The sequence below is a fragment of the Leptidea sinapis genome, chromosome 29, assembly GCF_905404315.1.
Source record: "Leptidea sinapis chromosome 29, ilLepSina1.1, whole genome shotgun sequence".
In the NCBI taxonomy this organism is placed as follows: domain Eukaryota; kingdom Metazoa; phylum Arthropoda; class Insecta; order Lepidoptera; family Pieridae; genus Leptidea; species Leptidea sinapis.
Genome location: NC_066293.1, coordinates 11,020,166 through 11,044,519, shown reverse-complemented (window position 1 = coordinate 11,044,519; position 24,354 = coordinate 11,020,166). Strand labels below are relative to the sequence as shown.

Here is a 24,354-nt window from a genome sequence, read left to right as displayed (position 1 = left end):
CCTGAATACAAGATAAAGCAAAAACGGGATGCAGCATATAATTCCACAGTTAATAGAATGAATATAACGGGATTCGGTACACTAGAAGTTAAAAACAAAATAAAAAAGTAACGGTCGACGTACCAACAAGAAAATAAAAAAATTCAAGAATCGAAGAAATCCGGAGCGGGTCTCAGTAATGTGTACACTTCAAATATTAAATGTCTGAAAGAGATGGGAGAGGTGTTTTCAAAAGATTTAAACAAAATTTTTTTTGAAAATGTAAGTATTGCAATTTCAGTTTGCCTCGTTACTTTTTAGCGTGGTTAAGTACAGAATACCATTTTACCTATATAAAAGGCTTAGGTGGTTATCGGACTCAAATGAGAGTATCAGACGCGTCACGGCAAGATTCTCCTTGAAGTGCCTCTACACGGTACCGCAGCATTTAGGGGTAGCTTTAAATACAGCGCCTCCAAATGCTGGAATGATTTGCCGCCACCTATTAAAGATCAAAAAAAATTGTTCTCCTTTAAAAACAAATTGAAATCTTTTCTATTAGAAAAACAAAAATGTTCAGAGGCATAAAATCAAAAATAAACAGCATGAATAAATAAAATAAAAAATTAAAATATGTCCTATTTAATAAAATTAAAATAAAAATATTTTAAACTCGTTTTCCAATTCAATCTTTTAGTTTCTTTTATTTTATTTTTCTACTATCTTTGGATGGTCACTTTTAAGACCTATAATAAAAGGAACCGTGTTGTCTACAGCTACTGTCAACGAGTCGACTTGGTAGGTACCTACTGAAAATCAGTACTGGAAATCATTTCCAAAAATACTGAGTGGGTGTCCTTTTCATGACCCCGTATTTTTTTATTTGTTAATTTAACTATGTATATATGTTTTGTGATGTCATGAATAAATGCATACTTTACTTTATTTTTTATTGTTACTTTTTATGTTATAATGTAGATAAGGGAGACTGGGGACACTTGATTCCCTATTTTTATTTTTATCGCTAATTTATTATATTTTTTACCGTCGTTGACTGTATTATACTTCCCGGTTTATAATTTCAATATTTATCAAACATTCGAAAGAGGCCAAGTTATTATTATATTTCCGGTCATAAATTAATAAATAATCAACTCTTCCTGATATAATATCAGGGAGAGTAGTTTTCGGCCGAATTACCATGAAAAAATACCAGTTCACCGTACATTTGGGAGATTTCTACTGTTATTACCGATTAAAATATCTATAACATCGTTAAAATATGTCGCTTAGAGATGAAGTTTCCCTAGTTTTCCCTATTTCTTAAATAAAATTATGAAATCATTCTGTTTTGCCACGATACGGCACCTGCCCCACTGAAGAACTCTGCATATTTATCTCGAAGCTCCCTTGCTGTACGTGCTGCATTGTTGGTGCTGTGATCAGTGATAGTTGGCAAAGTAGCTATAAGTTCTCGCCTCCAACTCCCCTCAGAAAAGGATCCTGAATCTATATCTTCTTCATCAACACAACCCCATGAAAGTAATGGCCGAGACTTGTGAGACGTAACCAATTGTGCCTGCGCACATGAGGCGCGAATAACTTTATCGGTGGTTTCGTCATTAGTTGGTATGGGTTTTTGAAAAATTCTCAACCTGCTTGCCAGAATACCAAATGCATTTTCGACGATTCTCCGTGCTCTAGAGACTCTGTAATTGAATATTTTTTGTTTCGTTGAAAGATTTGTGCCACTGTATGGTTTTAATAAATATGATTTTAGTGGAAACGCATCATCTCCAACTAAAAATCCTCCTTTTGGAAGCAAATTATTCTCAAGATCACTACGTAATTTGCTGTTTTTGAATATCCCCCCATCTGAATTTCTTCCATTAGCCCCAATATTTACATATCGAAAACAATAGTCATGATCCACCACAACCATCATAACCACACTGTTGGAACCCTTGTAATTAAAATGCTTCCCGTCTATAGCGCCGTGGCAACCAGGGAAATTCCACCTTGTTCTGAAGCCTAATTCTATTTCTTTCCACTCTTCTTTGTTCTGCGGTACCTGAAACAATAATTTACTTTCATTTCATTTCACAGATTCCTGGTCTTACTAATGAAGACACAGCTTCTCAGGATAGTAGCTCTGCTATATCTTCGCATCCAAACATCAACCAGGAAGTATTAGCTGATACAAGCAACGACCAGCAAGCACCACTTACTGTAACTACGACTGCCACTGGAAATACTGCGAGAGCTAAAAAGAGAACTAAAGAAATTTTTCAAGATTTTTCTGATCTCAAAAAGTTAAATGATGGGATAAATTCTGAGAGTGAAACCGTATTTGATGTGTTTGGAAGGAGTGTTGCGTTACAACTTAAGAATTTATCGGCAGAGAATGCTCTAATTGCACAAAGTAGAATCCAGAATATTTTGACAGAATTTGGGATAAAAGAACTTAGACAAAGAACTACTTCGTCTTTTTCTAATCACAGCTACCAAACACCGTCTTCTGTATATTCAGACACGACTAATGACTATTATCAGTTTGATGAAACTTATGTGGCTTCTCCGCCACAACTACCAACACCAGCTCCCTCTACATCGCAAACAATCTTTGCTGCAACATCTACTCCAGTGCCTAATGTCAACGCTACGCCAGATTCTATAAGCACTAATGACATCGAAGCAGCTGCGATGTTTGCAGCTATGGAAACAGATGGAAGACAACAAGTTTGATTTTTATTTTTGTCTTTTTTGTAGCCTTTGTTTGAAATAAATAAAAAAGTAATAAATTCACTCAAGTTTTATTTTTAGTATGTAAGAAAAAAGTAAATATTGCATCCATGACTTCCAGTATGAGTGATGATATTGCAGCCCGAGATACTCTGTAAAAAGCCTGCAAATATACCGTTATTTGCAGACTTTTTACAGAGCTCGCGCCAGTTACCAAATAGCATAACGCTATTTGTAGTTTAGTATTTGCAGTTATAGCTTCTCTCATGACTGTATCTTTCCTTTGTTTCAATGGAGTAATATTTCCTAACAATGTGTCAAAATGTTGTACATCCATTCTTATGGCTGGTTTACACAGTGCGAGCTAGCGTACGAGTAAGCCTTCCGAGTAGCTGCACAGCAGTTACTCGCACTGTTTGGACGTAACTTACGATTAACTCGTACGTGCGAGTTGGTCAGTAGCACGCATCCGAGTTACTTCAACATTTTTTGTTTTCACTCGCCTGCTCGCCCGGCAGCAACTCGCACATGACAGCGGCTCGTGCGTCGCTCGTATCGTTTGAACGCGTTCCGCAGTAGCTCGCCAGTGCCAGCCGGACAGTTGTGAGTGGAAGCCGTGTTTTTTGTGTGCTACGCCTATGTACTAAATCGAGTTCGAAATGGGTACGGATAGATGGTCTTCTGACAATAATATTTCATTCATGAAACTCTACAGAGAACGAGAAAACCTATGGAATTGTTTCGATAAAAACTATCGAAATAGAGATATGAGAAAAGAATCTTTGGAACATATCGAAAAAGAAATTCACCTAGATAACACCGGTGAGGTAACCAAGAAAATAAAAAAATTACGGTCCACCTACAATCAAGAAGTGAATAAAATCGAAAAAAGCAAGAAGAGTGGCGCAGGCGCAGACGATGTGTACAAACCATCCATAAAATGGTTTGATATAATGGATTATATAATGAAAACAATTAATTTAAAAGAAAAGAAAACAACATCCAATCTGAGTGAGTACCTAATTCTTTATTTGACTGATAAATGTAGTTGGTTACATTTCTATATATTAATCATACGACTTTGCCAGGAGACAGCACCGTCATTATAGAAGTAGTTTTTATATTTTTCTCTCAATTTTTCGGCAACTGCTTTTGATTTGTTATTTGTTCGCGATCGGGCGATACTCGGTAATGAATTTATTTCTGATCTCCACGTTCCAAGGTTGACAGTGAAATTTGTAATATCTTCATAATCTACACTACCAGGAGGAGTGTAGATGTGTAGTGAAGATTTCCGTAACCAATTGTGCAGTACGCATGTAGTTCGAATAATTTTTATTGTGGTCTCCTCTTGCAACTGGATAGGTTTTCCTACAACGCGAAAGCAAGATGCTAAAATACCGAATCCAATTTCTACTATGCGTCTTGCCCTAGAGAATCTGTAATTGTAAGTTTTTTCAGCTGTCGTAGTCTCATTGGGATAGCGTTTCAATAAGTACGTCTTAATAGGAAAAGCATCTGCCTTCTGGCAATAATGTGCCATTTTCCAACACTGGATACAATGATGAAGCTTGGAAAACACCACCGTCAGAATTTCGCCCATATGAGCCTATGTCCACATATTTAAAGCAGTAGTCATGATCCACAATCGTTAGGAGTACCAAGCTGTTAGTTCCTTTATAATTGTAGTATTCACTACCACAATTGAGCGGAGCTTGAATCACCACATGTTTGCCATCGATGGCTCCACAACATCCTGGAAAGTTCCACCTGTGGTGAAATCCTACTTGTACGTCTTCCCATTCCTTTCTGCTTGGTACCTGAAAAATATAATATTCATTTTATATTTCAATTGCAGAAAGACAACACACCGGCGGATTTGGAAAATGCTGTTAGTCAAGACATGGCGGATAACACTGATGAAAATACTGATGATAAAACGGGTGATAAAACTATTGATAAATCTGATGATAGATCAATCTACTCCAGTGACAGCACATTGACAAAGAAAAAAAAACCCGGGTAAAGCTAAAAAATCACATAATACTGCCTAAGAAATGAGCGGAATTACAGCAGCTATTGATGAGCTGAAACAACTAAACAGTACTATAGAATCTTCCAGCTCTTCTAGACATGAAGACGAGTATGATGTTGTTGGAAAACATGTCGCTATTCAATTGAGGCAGCTCCCATTACTAGATTTTTTAGATGCCAAAGATGAAATTCAACAAGTACTTTCACGATACCGAAAAAGAGCTATAATACGCTCGGAACGCATCTGCCCTTTCCTCATACAGTGCTTCGTCACCACAGTCCTACATAGCGTCACCATCATCAGGACCCAGTGTGTCCTTCCCAGGCACAACTTATCAGCCTACAGAAACAGTTTTGGTGCACCACCCACTTCAATCAGTTGATCACCAATCATCACATTCATCATACGAGGCAGCCAATTTAGAAACGGTTTCTGCGCAGCAGGCAGTTCAACCAGGACAATTATTTGACTTTAATGATACAATAGTCAAAGCGATGATAAATGCTAATGTAAACAACATACAATAATGTTTTAGTTAAGGTTTAATTTGTTTTTGAAAAATAAATGAATGAGTCACACGTCATGTATTATTGAGTTAATTAACTTTTACTTACTTGAAAATATTCATCCAAAGCTTCAGAAATAGCGTCACAAACTTCTGGTATAAATTTTGATATAGAAGCTTTAGATATCCTGAAAAATACTGATAGCAGTCTGAATGACATTCCTGAGCTTAGGAAACACAGAGTTGCTTCCAACTTTACCCTTGCTGCTATGGCATCTCTCATCAATGTGTCTTGACGTTCTATGTTTGTTTTTATCAAATTTAAAAGTCTTTCGACTTGTTCAGGTGTCACTCTCATCACTGCTTTATATACTCGGGGGTCTTCATGGTAAAGCTCGTTGAGAATCATACGTGTTGCTCCTAAAGATCTTCTAGCCATCCATTCTCTAATCCAAATCCTTTTCTTACGCTCTTTTTTCTTATATTGGCTATGGTTATAGATATTTTCCAATTCCTGACATAAAATTGTTGTCATAGAGCGTATCACCGTTTTTTTTACTAAAACAAGTTCACTCGACATCGCGACACGACTCGGACTCAGCAGTAGCTAGGTGTGGTGTAGACAGCAAAGGCGAGCCGAGCTACTGGCATACGAGTAGACAAACCGAGTACCGTAAATGCGTATAACATGAGACTCGAAGGTAAACTGAGACTAAACTTCCATGGCATATATTATTACATGTAGTATCATTATTATTTTGGCAACACTGACAGTTCAGTTTCAAATTTGTTGTGTGAGGTTCCATACTTGCTGTCGTGAAGGATTTTTTACCAGGTAAGTAGTATTTTTCGAGAAATAGACATTAATTTGTTTGTGAAATATATTGATGTACTACATATACCTCAGAACTCTGATAATTAACTAATAAGTACTGTGATTTAAATCGATGAATCAATCCCATCTTGTGAAGCATGTTCCCATAGACAAAAAAAACTCCATGTTTTAGACTATTTGTTAAATGTTGCCAGAATAAATTTAAAATTTCCTCAAACTGGACGCATTTTCTTTTTATGATGGAAAATTGAGACCATGTCTCAAATTAGGTGCTTATGAGTCAAATTAGGTGCATATCTCTCAAATTTTATTCAAATCGTTAGTGGTTCAATTTCAAGTATTTATGTTAATTATTGATGATACATTATTTTTTTTTTGTTTCAGTAATTATGTCTTCGCGAAGACGAAGAGTTCTCGGGGCGAAACCCTACCGAAATTATAGTGAGGACACTTTGAAAGCTGCTATGGCAGCAGTTGACACTGGCATGACTTTGAGGGAAGCGGAAGAAAAATTTAAAATACCTCGAGCAACTTTAAATAGAAAACACCGAAGGCTACAATTAAATAAAGTCGGCCGTCCAATCAATCATTACAGCTGCTGCTTGGGGTTATACACTATCAGGTTTAGACCTATCTTTACTCGTGAAATCACATCTAGATAGGCTAGGTCTAAATGAGACACGTTTCAAAGGTAACTCACCGGGGCGATATTGGCTGGAAGGTTTTCTACGGCACCATAAAAGCACTTTATCTGTAAGGCTCTCAGAAAATATTAAACTCCAAAGAGCTGGAGTTACGCAGGAGACATTAAAATCATACTTCCAAGAATTAAAAACCACCTTGGAGGATGTAGATCCGGCCGCAATAGTAAATTTTGACGAGACTAATATGTCTGATGACCCGGGACGCCAGAAAGTGTTGGTACGTCGAGGTATCAAGCATGCTCATAAAATCATTGACTCATCAAAATCAAGTACCTCCGTAATGTTTGCTGGGACAGCGTCAGGTGTTCTGCTTCCACCGTACGTCGTTTATAAAGCGGAACATTTATATAATACTTGGACGGAAGGAGGACCTCCAAATACAGTTTACAACCGATCTCGGAGTGGATGGTTTGACACTACAATATTTGAGGATTGGTTTTTGAAGGTCATTATTCCTTATGTTGCATCGTTTAATGGCAGAGGACCCGTGGTTGTAATTGGTGATAATCTGAGCAGTCATTTTTCATTAGATGTGATACAAAAGTGTACTGACTATAATATTAAATTTGTTTGTTTACCGGCAAATAGTACGGGGTTGTGCCAACCCCTCGATGTAGCAGTGTTTCGACCATTAAAAATAAAATGGAGGTCTGTTCTGCTGTCTTGGAAGGAAAAAAATAGAGGAGTAATGCCGAAGCATGTTTTTCCGAGGCTTTTGAAGCAAACTCTGGATAATATAGAAAATATGGGAAAAAATTTGAAGTCCGGATTTGAAGCAGCTGGGATATATCCAATTAATGAAAAAAGAATCTTAGATAGATTGCCTACACAGGAAGATCCAGAAATCCATAATAATGCATCTCAGCAATGGTTAGAAACGTTTAAAATGTATCTCGAAGATATGCGAACAAATGAATGCAGCACAGCCCCGAAGAAAAAAAAGGTGGCAGTTATTCCAGGTAAAGGTGTAACAGTGGAGGACTTATCCGAATCATTAAAGACTAAGACGAAACGTAATAAAAAAAAAAAGATCGTCGATGATGAAAGCACTTCCTGCAGTGATTTAGAAGAATGGAGGGAAGCAGTTTTGAATACTGCAAACTCATCATCCGATGACAATAATGAGTTCGACACAGTGTTTTTTGATGATGTTCATGACATGTTTCCTGATGATGATGAAAGATCGGCGTCACCACGTATAACTAACATCCCACATACTGAGAACCAAGAAAATGAAGATCCACTCATTGTAGACCAATCGGTCTATACTGACGATCAATTTAAAGTTTCTGTACCTAGTGATGGTGGTACTGGTTGCTCTAAAGATATCGATACAGAAATTATAAATAATTCGGAGATTTCACCAGATTCTTTTGTTGTTGTAGAATTACTCTACAATGAGAATACGAAAAAACAAACTGAAAAGAAGTTTATTGCTCAAGTTACGAACATGGTTAGCGACGGAAAAGTGACCTGTCGCTTCATGATATGTTTTTCAGCTACAAAGGGTATTTACATATTTCCAGCAGTGGATGACATGATGACAAGTGACACTTCTCGAATAATAAATACAATTAAGCCCACTCAAGTGAAAAGGGGATAATACATTTTTAATATTAATATTTAATTATAAGACTAATAAAATTGTGTAAAATAATATTTTTTGTGCGCACTTCAAAGCGTAGGTATGCCTAGGTATAGCCTATGTATCGCAATAAAACGTTCCTAATAGCTTAGACTTTTGATCTCAATGTTTAAATTTTATTATAAGTTGCAAATGTTATTAATTTACTTAGTGTTAAAGGCTAATTTGAGACATGTGGGCAAATTGAGATCTCAAATTACCTTCGGTCTCAAAATCAAGATTTATGTTGATTTATTTTTTGACGATTTATGAAGAAGTTTGTTTTTTGTTTTTGATTTTATATAATTTTTATTTGATTTTTGAAGAACTAGTAAAAGATCATGTAAGATTTGGAGATAATATTTTGTTTTATTTAATACCTCTAATTATAACTGATTTATTATTGTTTTAATTTGCGCAAATTCAATATTTTGCTATTTTTTAACGTCTCAATTAACAAACATTGAAATTCTACATGGGAAACCATGACTTTTATAAGGTGTCTTATGTTTACCGCATGTTGCAGGTAAATTGAGACAAGACGAAATAAATATATATAAAAAAAACTACATTGATTGGCTCAATATTGCAATATGCTCCTATTACCTTAGATAGAGACTCATGTTCTGGTAAAATTTCAAACCATAATTATTAAGAATTACACCTTATACTGTGAATTGAAATTTAAACCTGTCTCATGTTGTATGCATTTACGGTAGCTGTCTACTGGCCAGGCAGCAGCACGCACTGTGTAAAATTCATCAGGATCTTCTACCTCTAACTCATTAAAAATAGTGTTTGTGGCGCCAAAACTAGATCTTCTCAACATCCATGGCCTTGTCCAAATGCTCCATTTCCAGCAGTTCATTTAATTCATCTACTAATAGTGGAATAAGTAACTTTGTATATTTTCTAATTATCTTTTTACGATCCATCATATCCGAATTTTAGTCTCAATAGAACTGAACTGACTGTGCTTATTTCAAAACGTGTGTGAACAGCTACTCGCTTACTACACTGTCTCGGCCGAGAAACATTTTACTGTCTCGCCGGTTTGCTCGGTACGTGTGATTGTTGCTGCTGCTGCGAACCAGCTAATTCCGAGTATTTGCGATGAGTGAATGGTCAGAAGAGAAATGTCTTTCGCTCATAGACGCCTACAGGGAACATAGTGTACTATGGAACCCTAAGGGCAAAAATTATTACAAAAAACATTTGAAAGAAGATGCCTGGGGCTATAATCGGAGGTTTATTGAATGAAAGTGGGCAAACATGCAAATAAAAAATGGTTAATTTATTGGCCTCATTTAGAAGGGAAAAGATGAAAACTAAGAAATCAGTCGGAACGGGGAAAGGTTTGTTTGTCACACCAATCAAATTATTTATTTATTGTTTATATTTATAAATTGTTTATTGTTATTAAGTTTTACATCTTACTGTTTTAACATTTCTTACTACAGAAGAGATTTACGAGAGTAAATGGTGTGCATTTAAGGTGCTAGGATTCCTAAATGATCGTTTCACACCTCGAGAAGGACTTAAGGCTGGAGACGCTAATAAACAGGTGGGTAGAATTTTTCCATTCTCCGTTTTATGCATACATATCTTGCCATGGTATTTTACCTTCATTCATAAAATAATTTGCAAGTTCTTCACGATTTTCTTTAAAATTTGCCGCTGAACTACGAGCAATGGCGTATAACGGACGAAACGATGTTCCTTCTGCTTCGCTTCTCCAAGCTCCCGGTATAACTTCACCAGTCACTGTGTTTTCATTATCATAAGAGCCTTGGGGTGTAAATACCGAACATGAGGACGAACGCCTTAGAAAGTTGTGCAGAAGCACTAGGGTCATTACGATCGTATCAACTTTTTCTGGCTGCAGTAGCATTGGTTTTCTTGGTACTCTAAAAACGCTAGCAAGAATCCCAAATGCATTTTCGACCACTCTTCGGCTTCTTGTTCCGATGGTTAAAAACTCTTTCTTTTGATCTTTTCGGATGGGTGCCTGCGTATGGTTTCCTTAAATTTTCTCCCAAAGGAAATGCTGCATCACCGAGGAAGTAGAAGGGAAGTAGCCTATTTCGATTTTGTAGGGATACGTGTTCCGGTAAATTTAAAGATTTCTCGTCCATCATCCTGTTCAAACTACATCCTTGTAGTACACCTCCATCCGAAATTCTTCCTTGAGTCCCAATATGTACGTACATAAAATTATAATGTGCATCTACAATAGCCATCAATACGATGCTAAACTGAGATTTATAATTGTAATATTCCGCTCCAAAATTGAATGGGCACTGGATAAGAATATGTTTACCATCGATAGCGCCAATTACATGTGGAAAGTGCCATAGTTTCTCAAACTCTTTGCTGCATTCCAGCCATTCTTTACGATTTGTCGATTTACAAAAAAAATATTTTTTTCTTATAAATGAACACACAATTTTGCTTGCAGGTTGAGGAATTAGAAAACACGGACGAAAATAATGCCCACAGTCCCACTACATCACTTGAGCCTTCCAATAAAAAGCTAAAAGCAGATCCCAAGCTACAAATGCTAAAAGAGGCCTTTGGCATCTTGAAACATACGGCAAATAAACCAGAACAGGATATGGAACTAGTCTTTGTTCGATTTCATACAAGAAAAAATGAAATACTTCTCAAGGGACACAAAAAACGCAATCCAACAAGAAATATTTCAGATCGTTATGCGTGCTGATCAAGGCTATTACAATACTATGCCAAATTATGGCTACAGTGGTTATAACTACACAAAACCAACAATCTTCACGCCCATCAAATTCTTTCAGCGCTTCAAATAACGAAACTAATTATGTAGACTTAAACACAGCAGGCCCTTCTTCTTCCTATAACACCCCGTACTCCCCACACAGTAACAATAGCCAAAATTCATCAGATATGAATTTTGAAGACTTTGTTTAATTCTTTTAATTAAATAATTATTTGTATTTCAGTATGTATAATTTATTTTAATTAAATAATTACCTTGACTTGTTCTTTCAATACTCCTATCAACGCCTGACACACTTCTGGTATAATCGAGCTTATGACTTGTTCGACAACCGATGAAAATAGGGGAGTTTGAAGATGGAGGTGGACGAGCAGCTCGTGGCGGGGGCGTCTAGAGGGGGGGGGGGCTACGCTGCATCGCATCGCGCTAGGGTTCGTCTGCACTTCGGGCGTGGAGGTGGACGATCAGATGCAGTTGACAAGTAGTTTTAGTGTTTTTACTAACTTACTTGGCTATCGTGTGAGTCATTGATGTACATCATAGTGTTGTACTGTATTATTTATGCATATTAGTATTTTTAGCCTCCAGCTTCTGCAGATAGCAGAAATGCCAAGGGACCTGCCCCTCGAGACTCCCTTGCATCCTCGGAAGAGACGTGCGTGGAACCCGTAAATATTTATTAGAAAACAGACTATATTAGCGTACTAGTTATATTCTTCGTGGCTCAATTCGATTTCTACATACATTGCATCAATCATTTTTGAAGTAAAAAAAGGTCTTACAGCTTTTTATTTATTTTACCTATTCATACACGAGACAATTAATTGCAGAGAAAACTGTGACCTGTTGGATGTCGAGGAGCCTGCATCATCATCACCGGCAGCACCACCATCGACACACATGGCGGCTTACCACCTTCGCCCGCAATGTAAGTAAATTATGGAACATTGATTTCCTTTACAGAACAGTTTACTGAATTAATGTATACTCTTCATCCTACTAATATCTTCCCTTTCTTGGCGTGTGTCCGTGCCGAATGGTATGTCGCTATACCAACGGCTTGCGCTGCATGTTTCAGTATGACAACTCACTCTGTTTTCCCTATTTAAACATTTTATTGAGATAAAACCTTTAGTTACGAATGCAACGGGCAACTACTAGTTGTACAATAAAATAGAATTACAAAGCAAACAACCAGTATATTGTAACAGGTTTATAGAGGTTGGAAGCAGCAGCACAGCCAGTAAACCGAGGACACCGCAACCCTCTCGGAGGTCGCTTACTGATGACGAGATAGTGCATCATTTAAATTATGGTAACTATGCATTGTGTATTACTAACTAACTCTTGCCCTAAATCGAGTAGTGTGGTTTCATATCGATACTATCGTTGAAACAGGTGAATTAAGCGACTCCGATGAGGAGGACGAGGATGAGGACACGGTGCTGCCCTTCTTGTGGTCCGAGCTGTACCAGGAGTCATTGGACACTCCGTTGGACCCAGAAGTGCTGCTGCCTGCTGCCTCCGTTTACTACATTTTTACAATGGTCTGTTTCCGTGCACATAAGTCCCTTAAGCGATTTAAACTTTTGACTTCTTGCCTGCATTTCAATAATAAAAGGGACATGCGTGCACACGTACTTAGCCGAGAAAGAGACGCGAAACCAAAACTACAACCCCAACCAATGTTGTGATGCCACTTATGGAAGAATATCTTCAAAAAGGTCATATATTATATACCGATAATTGGTATACCAGCATTAATCTGGGACGCCAAAATCTACCTTTTCTTTGGACTCTCTGACACATTACTCTAAATTACTATTTTTTTGTAATTTTCTAAGCCGTATAAGCCCAAAATATGATTATTTCAAACTATTAAATGATTTTAGAATTTCATTGTGTCGATTTAATTTTTCCCAATGAACACCGAAATAAATCCAGTTCTAAATATAAAAACGTTAGGCCAAGTTAAACATGGTTTTTCGCAGGGCCTTGTCAGTCAATTTTAATAGATAAAAACAAGCTTAACGTGTTGGACCGCTCCCTGAGACCTACATACTGTGGCGTTAGTGGGGACCCGGGACTGATATGGCCTTAACAGGTACCATGTCTGTCAAGCACCGGTGCCTGACATGACAGTTAACGTGTTAAAAGAATATGAGAGTAATGCGCCCGCGCTATTTAAATTGTGATCCAATTGAAAACTTTTTTGGACAAATGCGGGCGTACAATTTTAAAAATAACTAATCCAGATTGCCACACATTTAAAAGCACATTTAGATCACTGTTCATTACAAGTTATACTAACAGTGGAGAGGTCGCATGTACAAAATCGATAATTTCTCACAATCGGTTTGCGTTCTTTTCTTGCCCCTCCTGACACTCTCATGACAATCAATGAATGGTCAAGCCACACGCTAATAGCCACCACAAGTGCAGGCCTCGCAAGGCTGTGCCACAGGAGGTCATGGAAGTGCGTGGACTACAATCATTGTAATCCGCGCGACTAATTACAAAAGTATTTTTTTTTACATTAATTTAGGATGTTTTCGGTTATTTTATATACATAATGCCTTATTTGGCTTTGTTTTTATTAGATTTTTAAAATATGATGTTTGTTCTTAGAAAAAATGAATAATCGACGTGATGTCGTGGATGGTTGAAGTTGATGTCGGAAATGGTGCTTATGAAGCTAAATCAATCTCCGACGAAGAAATTGATAATTTAGGAAAGCAAGACTATCGGAATCCGAGCAGGACATGCCAGGTGAGGGATCAGTCGAAAGCTCTGAAGAAGGTGACCCCTCTCAGCCACGCCGCTAACTGACTTTTATTAGGGAGTGGATGACTATTTTGGTCAAAAACAATACAGCAAGCAAGCACTAGAAAGATGTGCACCAAGAACAAGAAAATGGTAGTAATCTGCTATATATGACATTCAAAGCATATTAGGGGAAGATCAAAACAGCTTTAAAAGTATTTGAAAGTGAAAATGATGACCCCACAAAATTTCTCAAGAGCCTAATATTTTTATTGCGATCAATTTTGAACAGTCATCTACACCCATACAAATATGAATATACTAACTACAACAGTTCAAGAAATTCACATATCGACGGTTAATAGGTAATAGGGCATAAGCGACATTTTGGTCTAAAATTAATTTTGAATGCCATCCTACTTAAAATTTTCAACTTTTTCGAATGTGCTTACTCCCATAGCTCTACAATGACTTTTTTGTCGTTTATGCCCAAGCAAGAAACTACGTTTTCGAAGTGTAATTTTGGTGTAACCGACCGAGTTTTAGGCCTTTTTTACACTAAAAGCGCTTGTACCCCTGTAAAAATGGCATCACTTTTGGTTTATAGTCGGTAATGTATTTTTACTTCTTACTAGTGTAGAGATTCAGGACGCTTACGGCCCTTTACCATTACCACATGTTTTGAAAATTGGAACTAATGCCTTTGTCGTCAAAAACATTTAGAGTCGGTTATACCTCACTACCATATACAAGTTTACAATACAGTTATCACTTATACGCAATTACTAAAATCTAAATTAATACTGAACTGTCGGTTATACCTTACTACCATTTACAAGTTTACAATGTAGTTGTCGCTTATACGCAATTACTAAAATCAAATTTAATATTGAAATATCGGTTATACCCTACTACCATTTACTATTTTAATACAACGCTATCGCTTACGCCGTATTACTTTACAATGCTAATTTATTGATTGGTGCTTACGCCAATTTGTATATTTTTTTGGACTCAAGTAGCTATTTAGCGAGTCGCATATTCCAAAATCAGTCGGCCGCGTGCAGTGACGGCGAGAGCTTGTATAAACTTAATAAACTTGCGCCACAGTTCCTGTCAATGGTATGTTATTTATTTTACTCTAACCAGTTTGGTATCGAATTAGGTACTTGTGATTGATTACTTACTAAGTAGGTGCTTATTACTGATATTTATTATTTTGAATGTATTGTTTTAGGTTAACATGGAAAGAAAAGGTCGAAATAGAGATATTCTGGATATGGCTCTAAAAACATCGGTCATACGAAACCAGAAAAGATGTCGCAAGAGCCTTTTGTCTGAATTTAATAAGGTAAATAATTTATTGTTTTATATTTTTGTTGTTGAACCTCAAGTATAGTTGATGTAAGTATCTATCAATTATGTAGGTATCTATGTTGGTTACAACAAAGGTAGTGTACGCCATTGCTAAGAAACGGTTTAAGACATTTATTTTTCAAAAAGAATACAGTTCACTTACCATGAGAAATACAAGTTAATGTTTATACATGAGCTTATGAATAACTATTTTTTTAATTTAAAATTTTCTTTCTTTCTTGAATAACAGTAAATTAAAGTTCCATGTAGACAGCACAAGAAGTAACGAGTGACACTTTCCACGAAACAAATAAACATTTGGTACCCAGATGTACACAAATGTAAACAATAGGTTGTTACTAAGTGAGAACTTACGCAGGACACGACAAACCTCCCCGTTAGCTAAATGATTTCTTGGATTTGGTTAATGACGACGACGAAACGTTTGAAAGATTAAAATTTCATTACTTGGAGTTAAAGAGGTTCCAGTGTACTATTACAAAAAGGGTATTGCGATTTATTAACATGAGCACAGAAACTACTCTAAACATAATAATAAACACACAATACATAAAGACACACACGCACGCACATTCACACCAAGTTATAATTATTTTACTGAACCTACTTACCTTTTTTCCAGAAGTCTGCCATCCTCACGAGCTCCGCGCCGGATGAAACGTCTGCCATCATCACGAGCTCCGCGCTGGATCCTGCATCTGCCTTCCTCACGAGCTCCCCGACAGATAAAGCGAATGCCATCATCACGAGCTCCGCGCTGGACCCTGCATCTGCCATCCTCACGAGCTCCCCGATGGATGAAGCGAATGCCATCCTCACGAGCTCCGCGCTGGACGCTGCGTCTGCCATCCTCACGAGCTCCGCGCCTGATACTGCGTCTGCCATCCTCACGAACTCCGCGCTGGACGCTGCGTCTGCCATCCTCACGAGCTCCGCGCTGGACGCTGCGTCTGCCATCCTCACGAGCTCCGCGCCTGATACTCCGTCTGCCATCCTCACGAACTCCGCGCTGGACGCTGCGTCTGCCATCCTCACGAGCTCCGCGCTGTATGCTGCGTCTGCCGTGCTCCCGAGCTCCAAGCCCGACGCTGCGTCTGCCATCCTCACGAGCTCCGCGCTGTATGCTGCGTCTGCCATCCTCACAAGTTCCGTGCCCCACACTGCGTCTGCTGCCTGCTGGAACTCCACGCCGCCAATCACCGAGTCAAATCTCTTTGGAATATCGCTCCGAGATGTTCCTAGCACATCCTTTGCGACTAAACTCAACAGTAATGATTCACCTACAATGGTATTGTCCAGCTAAGTATCAAGTATTCCAAATTCCGAGCCGATCTTCGTTCGCTCTTATGTTTCCCTACAACCGTTGGAAGTTCTTCCAGGTACATCTTCGGGAACCGACGCTAACAACACTCAATCCTCCTCATTTAGAATCACCCGTCCAGGAAAGAAACCATCTTATTTAGATTATATGTCAGACGAAGAGATAGCTTTGCTAAACGCCTTTGGCGATGCAGGAAGCTCAGATGAGTGGGAGCCGGAACGAAACGGCAAGAAAAGGAAGCAAGTCACTCTTGACGTCGAAAAAGAGTTTGTCGAAGAAGAGTTCCTAAAAATAAGAGAAAACAAGCTGCCCAAAAACGGTTATCTGGTCAGAGTTACATTAAAACAAATGGAGAAGTTGCTACTGCTAAAGTTTACTACACGGTTTCGACTGCCGATGAGTTTGGTAGTGCCAAAGAATCTGATAGGGGTAAAGGTGTACCCCCCAACAAAACCAGTAACGATGAAATGGCAGCGGTTGAAAACTATATAAAATGTTTACCAGCGGTTCCTTCTCATTATTGTAGGAAGGATAGTACTCGAACATACCTTCCAGCAGAATACAAAAACTTGGCCAATTTATATAGAAAGTATAAAGAACATCGTATCTGTCAAGGACTGACGTTTGTTTCGGAGGCCATGTTCCGAAAAGTTTTCAATGAAAACTTTAATATAGCATTCCATATCCCGAAAAAAGACAAATGCCTGAAATGTTGTCAGTACGAAAATAAAACTGATCTTACACCAGAACAACGACTAGCTCACGAAGTACACCTTATTGAGAAAGACCATACATACAATCGCTACAAGATGCACAAAACTATTCATTTACAAGACTCAGCATCCATTTGCATTAGTTTTGACTTACAAAAAGTCTTGAACACACCGTATGGTGATAGCATGTTATTGTTTTATACACGCAAGCTGGCCGTTTAAAATGCAGTTATTTACGAAAATGGTACTCGCAATGTTTATTGCTATTATTGGGACGAAAGCCAGGGTAACCGCGGTGCCAATGAGATGGCTACAATATTAAGCAAATACATAACGAAGCTTGACGAACGCGGGAATATAAGACGACTTCTTCTTTATTGTGACTGCTGTCCCGGTCAAAATCGGAACAAAATTGTTCTTGCAATGCTGAACGAGACTCTCCAACGTTGCAGAATTATTGAATCTATTTAAATAAATTTCTTACTTACCGGTCATACCTACATGACCGTCGATTCGGCACATGAGACGATTGAAAACCAGGTTAAAAATACCACTATTTGGGCTCCTTCTCAATGGTATACGGTATTCCAAACGGCACGACAAAAACCAAAGCCCTTTGATGTTGAGCGTTTAACTCACAAGGATTTTAAGAGATGGGACCTACTCGCTGACAAGTATTTCGTGGGAAATCTTGTGGGTAAAATAAGTAAAATACGGGTCGCCACTTTTAAAAAGAACCGTACATCAGCAACGGTTAAATTCTCCATGGATCCGGAGACACCTGTGTCCCGTATTGAAGTCGCGTCCAAAACAAAGTTTCTGGAATTACCAGACTGCTATCCTACACCCCTTCCAATTACTGAAAATAAACATAAAGATTTATTGAAGCTTTGCTCAGACCAAGTTATACCTCAACAGTTTCAGGCAGAGTCAATGGCAATCTTTAACTTTCAACAAAAAGGTGAAAGATACTTTGCCCGATACTGACATCGAAGATAATGTTGACCAATAGTCAACTTATCTATTTTGTGATGATTGTGCACTTTTTTTCTTAAGGTTTTTGCGTCCTTAAGACCTACTTAAATTAATCTTCAGGAGATACCTAATTAAGACTGATTAATATATATTATTTGATTTTAATATTGATCTCAATTAGCCTGTTAAGTAACACATTGTAAACAATTGACCTGTTGCTATGCAGTCGATTTGTTTGAAGTGCTTTTACGATAAGATTTATCGTCTAAAAGACCACTAAGTAATAATAGTTCCTTTACCCCAAAGTAATAGTAGTTCCTTTAACTTTCCTACCCTTTATTTTGATGTGGTAACTACCACACTTTGTTAGTGGTTTTTGTATTTTTTTGTGAAAACTATTTTTCTTTTATAATTGTGTTTTTTTTTTAATAAAAAGTCTAAAACCGTATTTTTCTTTTCATTTAATCACATCAACAATTAGGTCGGAGCATAATTATAAAATAGTAATGTAGGCAGGTAATCTAGTACAAACAATGATGATGATGGGTAACACTAACACTTTAAATGTATGCAATTACTTAAGTCTTATATTAAATATTAAAGAAGAATCATGTTGGTTGTGTATCTATTATTTTTAAGACGTGACATTTAGTCCACGTTACAATTTGCCCAGGTAATGCCGTATGTTGGATGTTCTCGTGTTCCTTTTGGTATGGAAATCTTGATGTGTGGAAGTACCTCATTACCTTTTTTTTAACCCACTCAGTGTCGCTTTTAACCGTCGATATACCTCTACACTACGCTTGGGTATGCTTTTGAAACTGATGCTCATAAACTTATTTTGAATGAATATGTCACAAATATAATCAAAGAAATGTGTGTCTGACTTTATCGTCAAGTTGAATAGGGAATTGCAAAGTAGCCTTAATCCAAATATTGAAATATTGATCAAAATCAATAAATTATCCATAAGCAAAGTTTTGCGAACAATGAATCAAAACAATAACATCATTAGATTTGGTGAAAGACAAATTTAGGTGTTGCCAACATATAATAATTGGGAAAAATATATTTAAGTGGAACAAAATGCTAATAGATTCCAAAAGTCTGAAGATGTAGTCTGATTCTCTGTGCTATCTGATATGTAGCCTACACCAAAACAAATAATATGAGACTGGTGACAACTGTTTCTTATGGTGCATTATAGACCCTTCAATTATAAAATATATTTCATGACATTACCCAAATTTAAAAAACTAGCAATAAGATTTTTATGGCCTTAAATTGTAACAACTAATAATAATACTGGTCTATACCTATATTCATAGTTTACCTAATTTTGTTGTATATAATAAGTATTAAACTTATGTAAATGATGTTTTATTAAATGATAGACATCATTTTAATAAGTTGTACATCTAATAATGTGTAATTGTATAGATTCAAGTATTTTTTAATAAGTCCTAATAAAATATAAATAAATATACTCAAATATAGAAATGACAATCTGAATTAGCAAATGAAATCAGAGAGGCTACTTGAAGAATTTATACAGGGACTTGATGAAATTGGTCTCAACTTAGGTGTGGATAAGGGAAAGTAAGAGAGATCAATGAAAAAGGCTTTTTTTATACCAAGTAGAAACCTATCAACAAGACATGGTTATGATTATGAGCAGTACTGGTAACACATAGTTTTAGCGGGATAGGCTAACAGCTGCTGTCAATTTTCAAAACGGCTCACTTTTTCAACTCTAAAACTTTGTTAACAAGTTTCTACAAACATACTTTTATTGTTTAATTGTTCTCTTTCTGTGGTGTAAGTACAGCAAATTAAGGATTATCATGCTTGTTTTGATGTTAAATGTTTTACTAAAAAATATAATTATATTTTTTAGTGATTTTTGGTTCTGATTTGATAATCTTAATAATAAATCTTCACAGATTCAGGGTCCAAATATTGTCCATCAGAACAGCATTCTTCCTCAGATTTGGAAGATATTTTACAAGATAGACTGGATGTGGCTGGAAGTTTAGAAATACAAGAAGGCGGAACTGCAAGGAAACCAAAGAAGATATTAAGAAACAATGAGAGTTGGGCCCTGAATGTAAAAAAATTAAGATGTGCTAAAAGAGAGGACTATGTCAATTGCAGGCCATAACTGTATCAGCTAAGACACAAAAGTTAGGATTGTGTCCATTTCCAAATAAATGCAATTTGTAAATAAACAGTGACCAACAAAACAAGTTATTCAATGAATTCTATGCATTGGCAAATTTTGACTTGAAAACATCATGTTTCATATACTACAGTTGTTTCCAAGTCTCGTAACTACAGTACTAATGAAAACTCAAGGAGACAAATGACAAGACATTACTAATTATGTAACTCTGAAGGAATGAAAGTTTTAGTCTACAAAAAGTTTTTCAAAAACACATTATTTTTTTCGTATTAGTGGACCACTAAAAAACAAAAGGAACATAACAACTCTTCCTATGGATCGTCGCGCCGGGGCCATTTTGTATTAGACAAGAAAACATTAAACAACCATTAGATGAAATAAATTAAAGATTTCATCAACTCTATTCCTTCTTATGAATCTTATTATTCACTGCATAAGTCAGAAACCGTAAATATTTCGCCCCCGAAATAAATATTAATATTTTGTATTCACTTTAAAAAGACTTGCAAACCCTAAAATTTATATTTAGTAGGTAGGTACATGTTTTATCGTGTAGGTACCGTTGGTGTACCGCAAAGAGTATAATAATATGGTGTACCGCTACAAGTTACAACCACAGAGAATTTAAACAGTACATTTATACAACTGAGAGACTTTATTTATTTATTTAGTGGTACAGGATACAGGTCTGTAGGCCCGAAAATAATAAAAGTAATAAATATTTATGAAAATGACCCACAGAATACACAAAATGAAATTCTCTACTCCATAATTACGTTATTTATGCAGGTACATTGTATAAAATAATTATTTTATTATTCCGTCTACACTCCGGATCACGACCACTGCAACTGCACTGTTAGTACTGCTACTGCACGTCGCACGATTTAAAACTGCTACAAACAATCTTACCATATAATCAAAATTTATTTGATCGAAAATAGATTAGAATTAATATAATTGGTTACTAAACGGTGAAAAATTTGAAAATCGTTCTAGTAATCGCGGATATTGAAAAATATTGTTTTTAAATATTCTGGTCAGAAAATATGTGCTCATGGCCTCAACGCCAATGTAATTATAAAAAAATCGGAAGCAAATTAAAAATGTTGTGCGAACCAATATACTTAACATAATTTGAATTTTAATATGAAACTTGGGTTCAGTTGATGGATTTTAATATATAAAGCATCATCATCATCATCAGCCGGAAGACGCCCACTGCTGGACAAAGGCCCCCCGCTATATAAGCATAAGAAAAAAATGTTAACTTATTTTTGCATGTTTCGGCAGACTCAAAGCTTACGAAGCGCTTCAACGCTTGTATATTTGCATTTTACTCTACTTAAATATAATTATATTATTGATTAGTCTGGCCATAAACACTGTTAAAATTAAAAATAAGCAAACAAAATTTTCATTTGGATTTGGAATCTGAAATTTTTATATGATTGTGCATTGAGTTTTCTCATTTTGGCACCAATACATTGTCCAATATTTTACGATATTTAAATGGAGTGGGGTAATAAAGAGAACCGAATCGCTGTGATTGCATTACACAAAGTAGGTATGGAGCTAAATTTAATTTTTACAACTCTCTATTCTACAGGCTTGGTATTAGTAAAATGTTTGTGAACCGGGCTATTACTACGTATAAGTAATGAGACCTTTGTTTGTGACTGAAAAAGATCTGGCCGTCCACGTAGTATTCGTACGAAAAATGTGGTCAAAGCAGTAAGGGAAAGAATTCGAAGAAATCCTGTCCAAAAACAAAAGAGTATATCTCGGGAGATGAAGATAGTACCTAAAAGTATGTCGCGTATTTTTAAAGATTACTTAGGACTTGCAGCCTATAACATACTGTTAAAGTAATAAATGCTGTTTGCAATAGAAAATTTTGTTTTTCTTTGTTTCAGTATTTATGGCAAGACAACATTTAACAGCATTATCACTTAAAAAAATAATCTACAGAAATCAGCAAACTCCGAGGATAGCCCTCTCCATTGCACGCTGAGCGACAGAGAGCATCCTAATAAAGCCCATAGTTAGCGACCACGTCTGCGTTCCGTATAGCTTCACTGGCAACACACATTGGTTAAAAACTTCGTATTCAGACACTGTGGTATTTTGGACGATTAGATTTTAAGGAGCTTCCCGAACGCTACTCATACGAGTTGGCTTCGACGAGTGACAGCTTATATACATGGCACAGAAGTGATACGAGCCTATAGTTCTTCATGCGTTTTATCGGCAGAATTTAACAGAATTTAATAGCTTCTGGAGGATCTTAAGCACTGGAGTACCACCAGCTCAGCTCGGCTGTAATTCCATCATCCCCCGGCGCCTTGATGTTTTAAGCTGTTTTTGGGCCATACTAATCTCGTAACGGCTGACGTCCGGGACATCTTCGGTATAGTGCCGGGTTTGTTTGGCTCTTGTGTCTTGAGCCTTGTTTGTCACAGATGCCCGTGCATATTATACACGAGTATAGTAGAACTTCTCGACCTCCCTCAAAAGTATTGGTTTAGATGAAACGACCCTGCTGTCACCGGTCTTTAGCCACGTCACTTGGCTCTCCCTATTATTTGTCTATTAATAATCTCGTGTGAATACTTTGGAGCCTTTGTTACGCTCAATGGCCGCCTTGAAAATATCTGCGTTATGACGGTGTATATCGCGAGTCAATGACTTGGAGATTTGTCTATTTAGCCGTCTATACTTTGATGCATCGTTCGATGATTGAAGAGCCATTTGTCGTCTTACATCCATAAATTTGAAGGTAGAGTAGTAACACTGTTTATGTTTTGGTTTTGGGGAGCGCATGGCAGCTGCCACTCTGTATATGAAATTTTGTAGTTAAGTTGAAGTGCGCTGAGTAAACAGCTATTCATAACGCTAATATATAACCTATTTTCACCTACCTGGGATCCGAACTGGGACCTTTAGCTCAGTAGGAGCATGAGCCACTGGGCTATATAGGTTGTCATTTCAATTAATATTAAACTTACATAATATTTTGTTTAAAGTCCGTGCTCAAGTTTCAAAAAGCCTAAATAATACAGCTATGATAACTACTCAGCTTACGAGATAGGACTAATAGCGAAGCTGAGTGAGCTCCCACCGGGTGTGTCCAATTGATTTCTGTGTTAAATTGATTCTCCGATTCTGAACCGATTTTAAAAAATTTTAAACTCATAGAAAGCTTTAGAAATTTTCTTAAGTTATTGTCGAGACAGAACTTTGAATTTAGACTTGATTTAATTATTATAATTAAAAACAAACATTCAAAAATTACTCTAAATTAGCACGCGCTATTTATATTTATTCAAAAATTTAGCTTGAATTTGCAAATCAGCACAAGTTTCTCATGAGTCATGTGACCAAATATGGCGCCAAATTCCAAAAGATTATTTTTATTGTTTTTGTTTGGATTCATTTTGTTTTGTTTTTGAACACATTTAGTTTACCTCGCTTCGCTCAAATATACGCCGCAGCGAAGCGGTACGACGAGCAATTGCGGCATCCTAGTCATTAAATTATTGACGAAACAAACTTAGATAAATGAAAAAGACATTGCGTATTCTGACTTAACTTAATTTATTTATTAGTAGCGAATAACGAAAAGGGTGTATGCATATAACTTATATTGAGTTCAAATATTTTTTTTTCTTTAACATTATTGACATTATCTTAAATAGTTCTTTCTTTTTAAATATTAAATAAACAAAAGTAAAATAAATAGGCGCGAAATATTAATACAAGATTGAAACGCATAGCTATTGGTTGAAACGCTGTATGACGTAAAAATAAACGTAGATAAACATAAGCAACGGTATGGTTCCTA

The 24,354-nt window shown here is 36.7% G+C and overlaps 1 protein-coding gene across 3 annotated transcripts; it reads right to left on the bottom strand.

Moving 5' to 3' along the window:
* Nucleotides 1-764: 764 nt before the first annotated feature.
* LOC126973448 (uncharacterized) lies at nt 765-21,018 on the bottom strand. Of its 3 annotated transcripts, none has more exons than XR_007731353.1 (2): nt 15,931-21,018; nt 765-2,050 (listed from the first exon to the last, which is right to left on the bottom strand). XR_007731353.1 is itself a non-coding variant. In XM_050820715.1 (2 exons), the coding sequence occupies exons 1-2, from the start codon at nt 16,454-16,456 to the stop codon at nt 4,417-4,419; spliced, it is 651 nt and encodes a 216-aa protein (XP_050676672.1). In that variant the 5' UTR covers nt 16,457-16,613; the 3' UTR covers nt 3,728-4,416. The 3 variants fall into 3 exon arrangements, 1 of the variants encoding a protein (XP_050676672.1); XR_007731352.1 differs by lacking the exons at nt 765-2,050; nt 15,931-21,018 and adding exons at nt 3,728-4,541; nt 5,371-5,947; XM_050820715.1 differs by lacking the exon at nt 765-2,050 and adding an exon at nt 3,728-4,541 and having other exon boundaries at nt 15,931-16,613.
* Between the last annotated feature and the right edge of the window lie 3,336 nt (nt 21,019-24,354).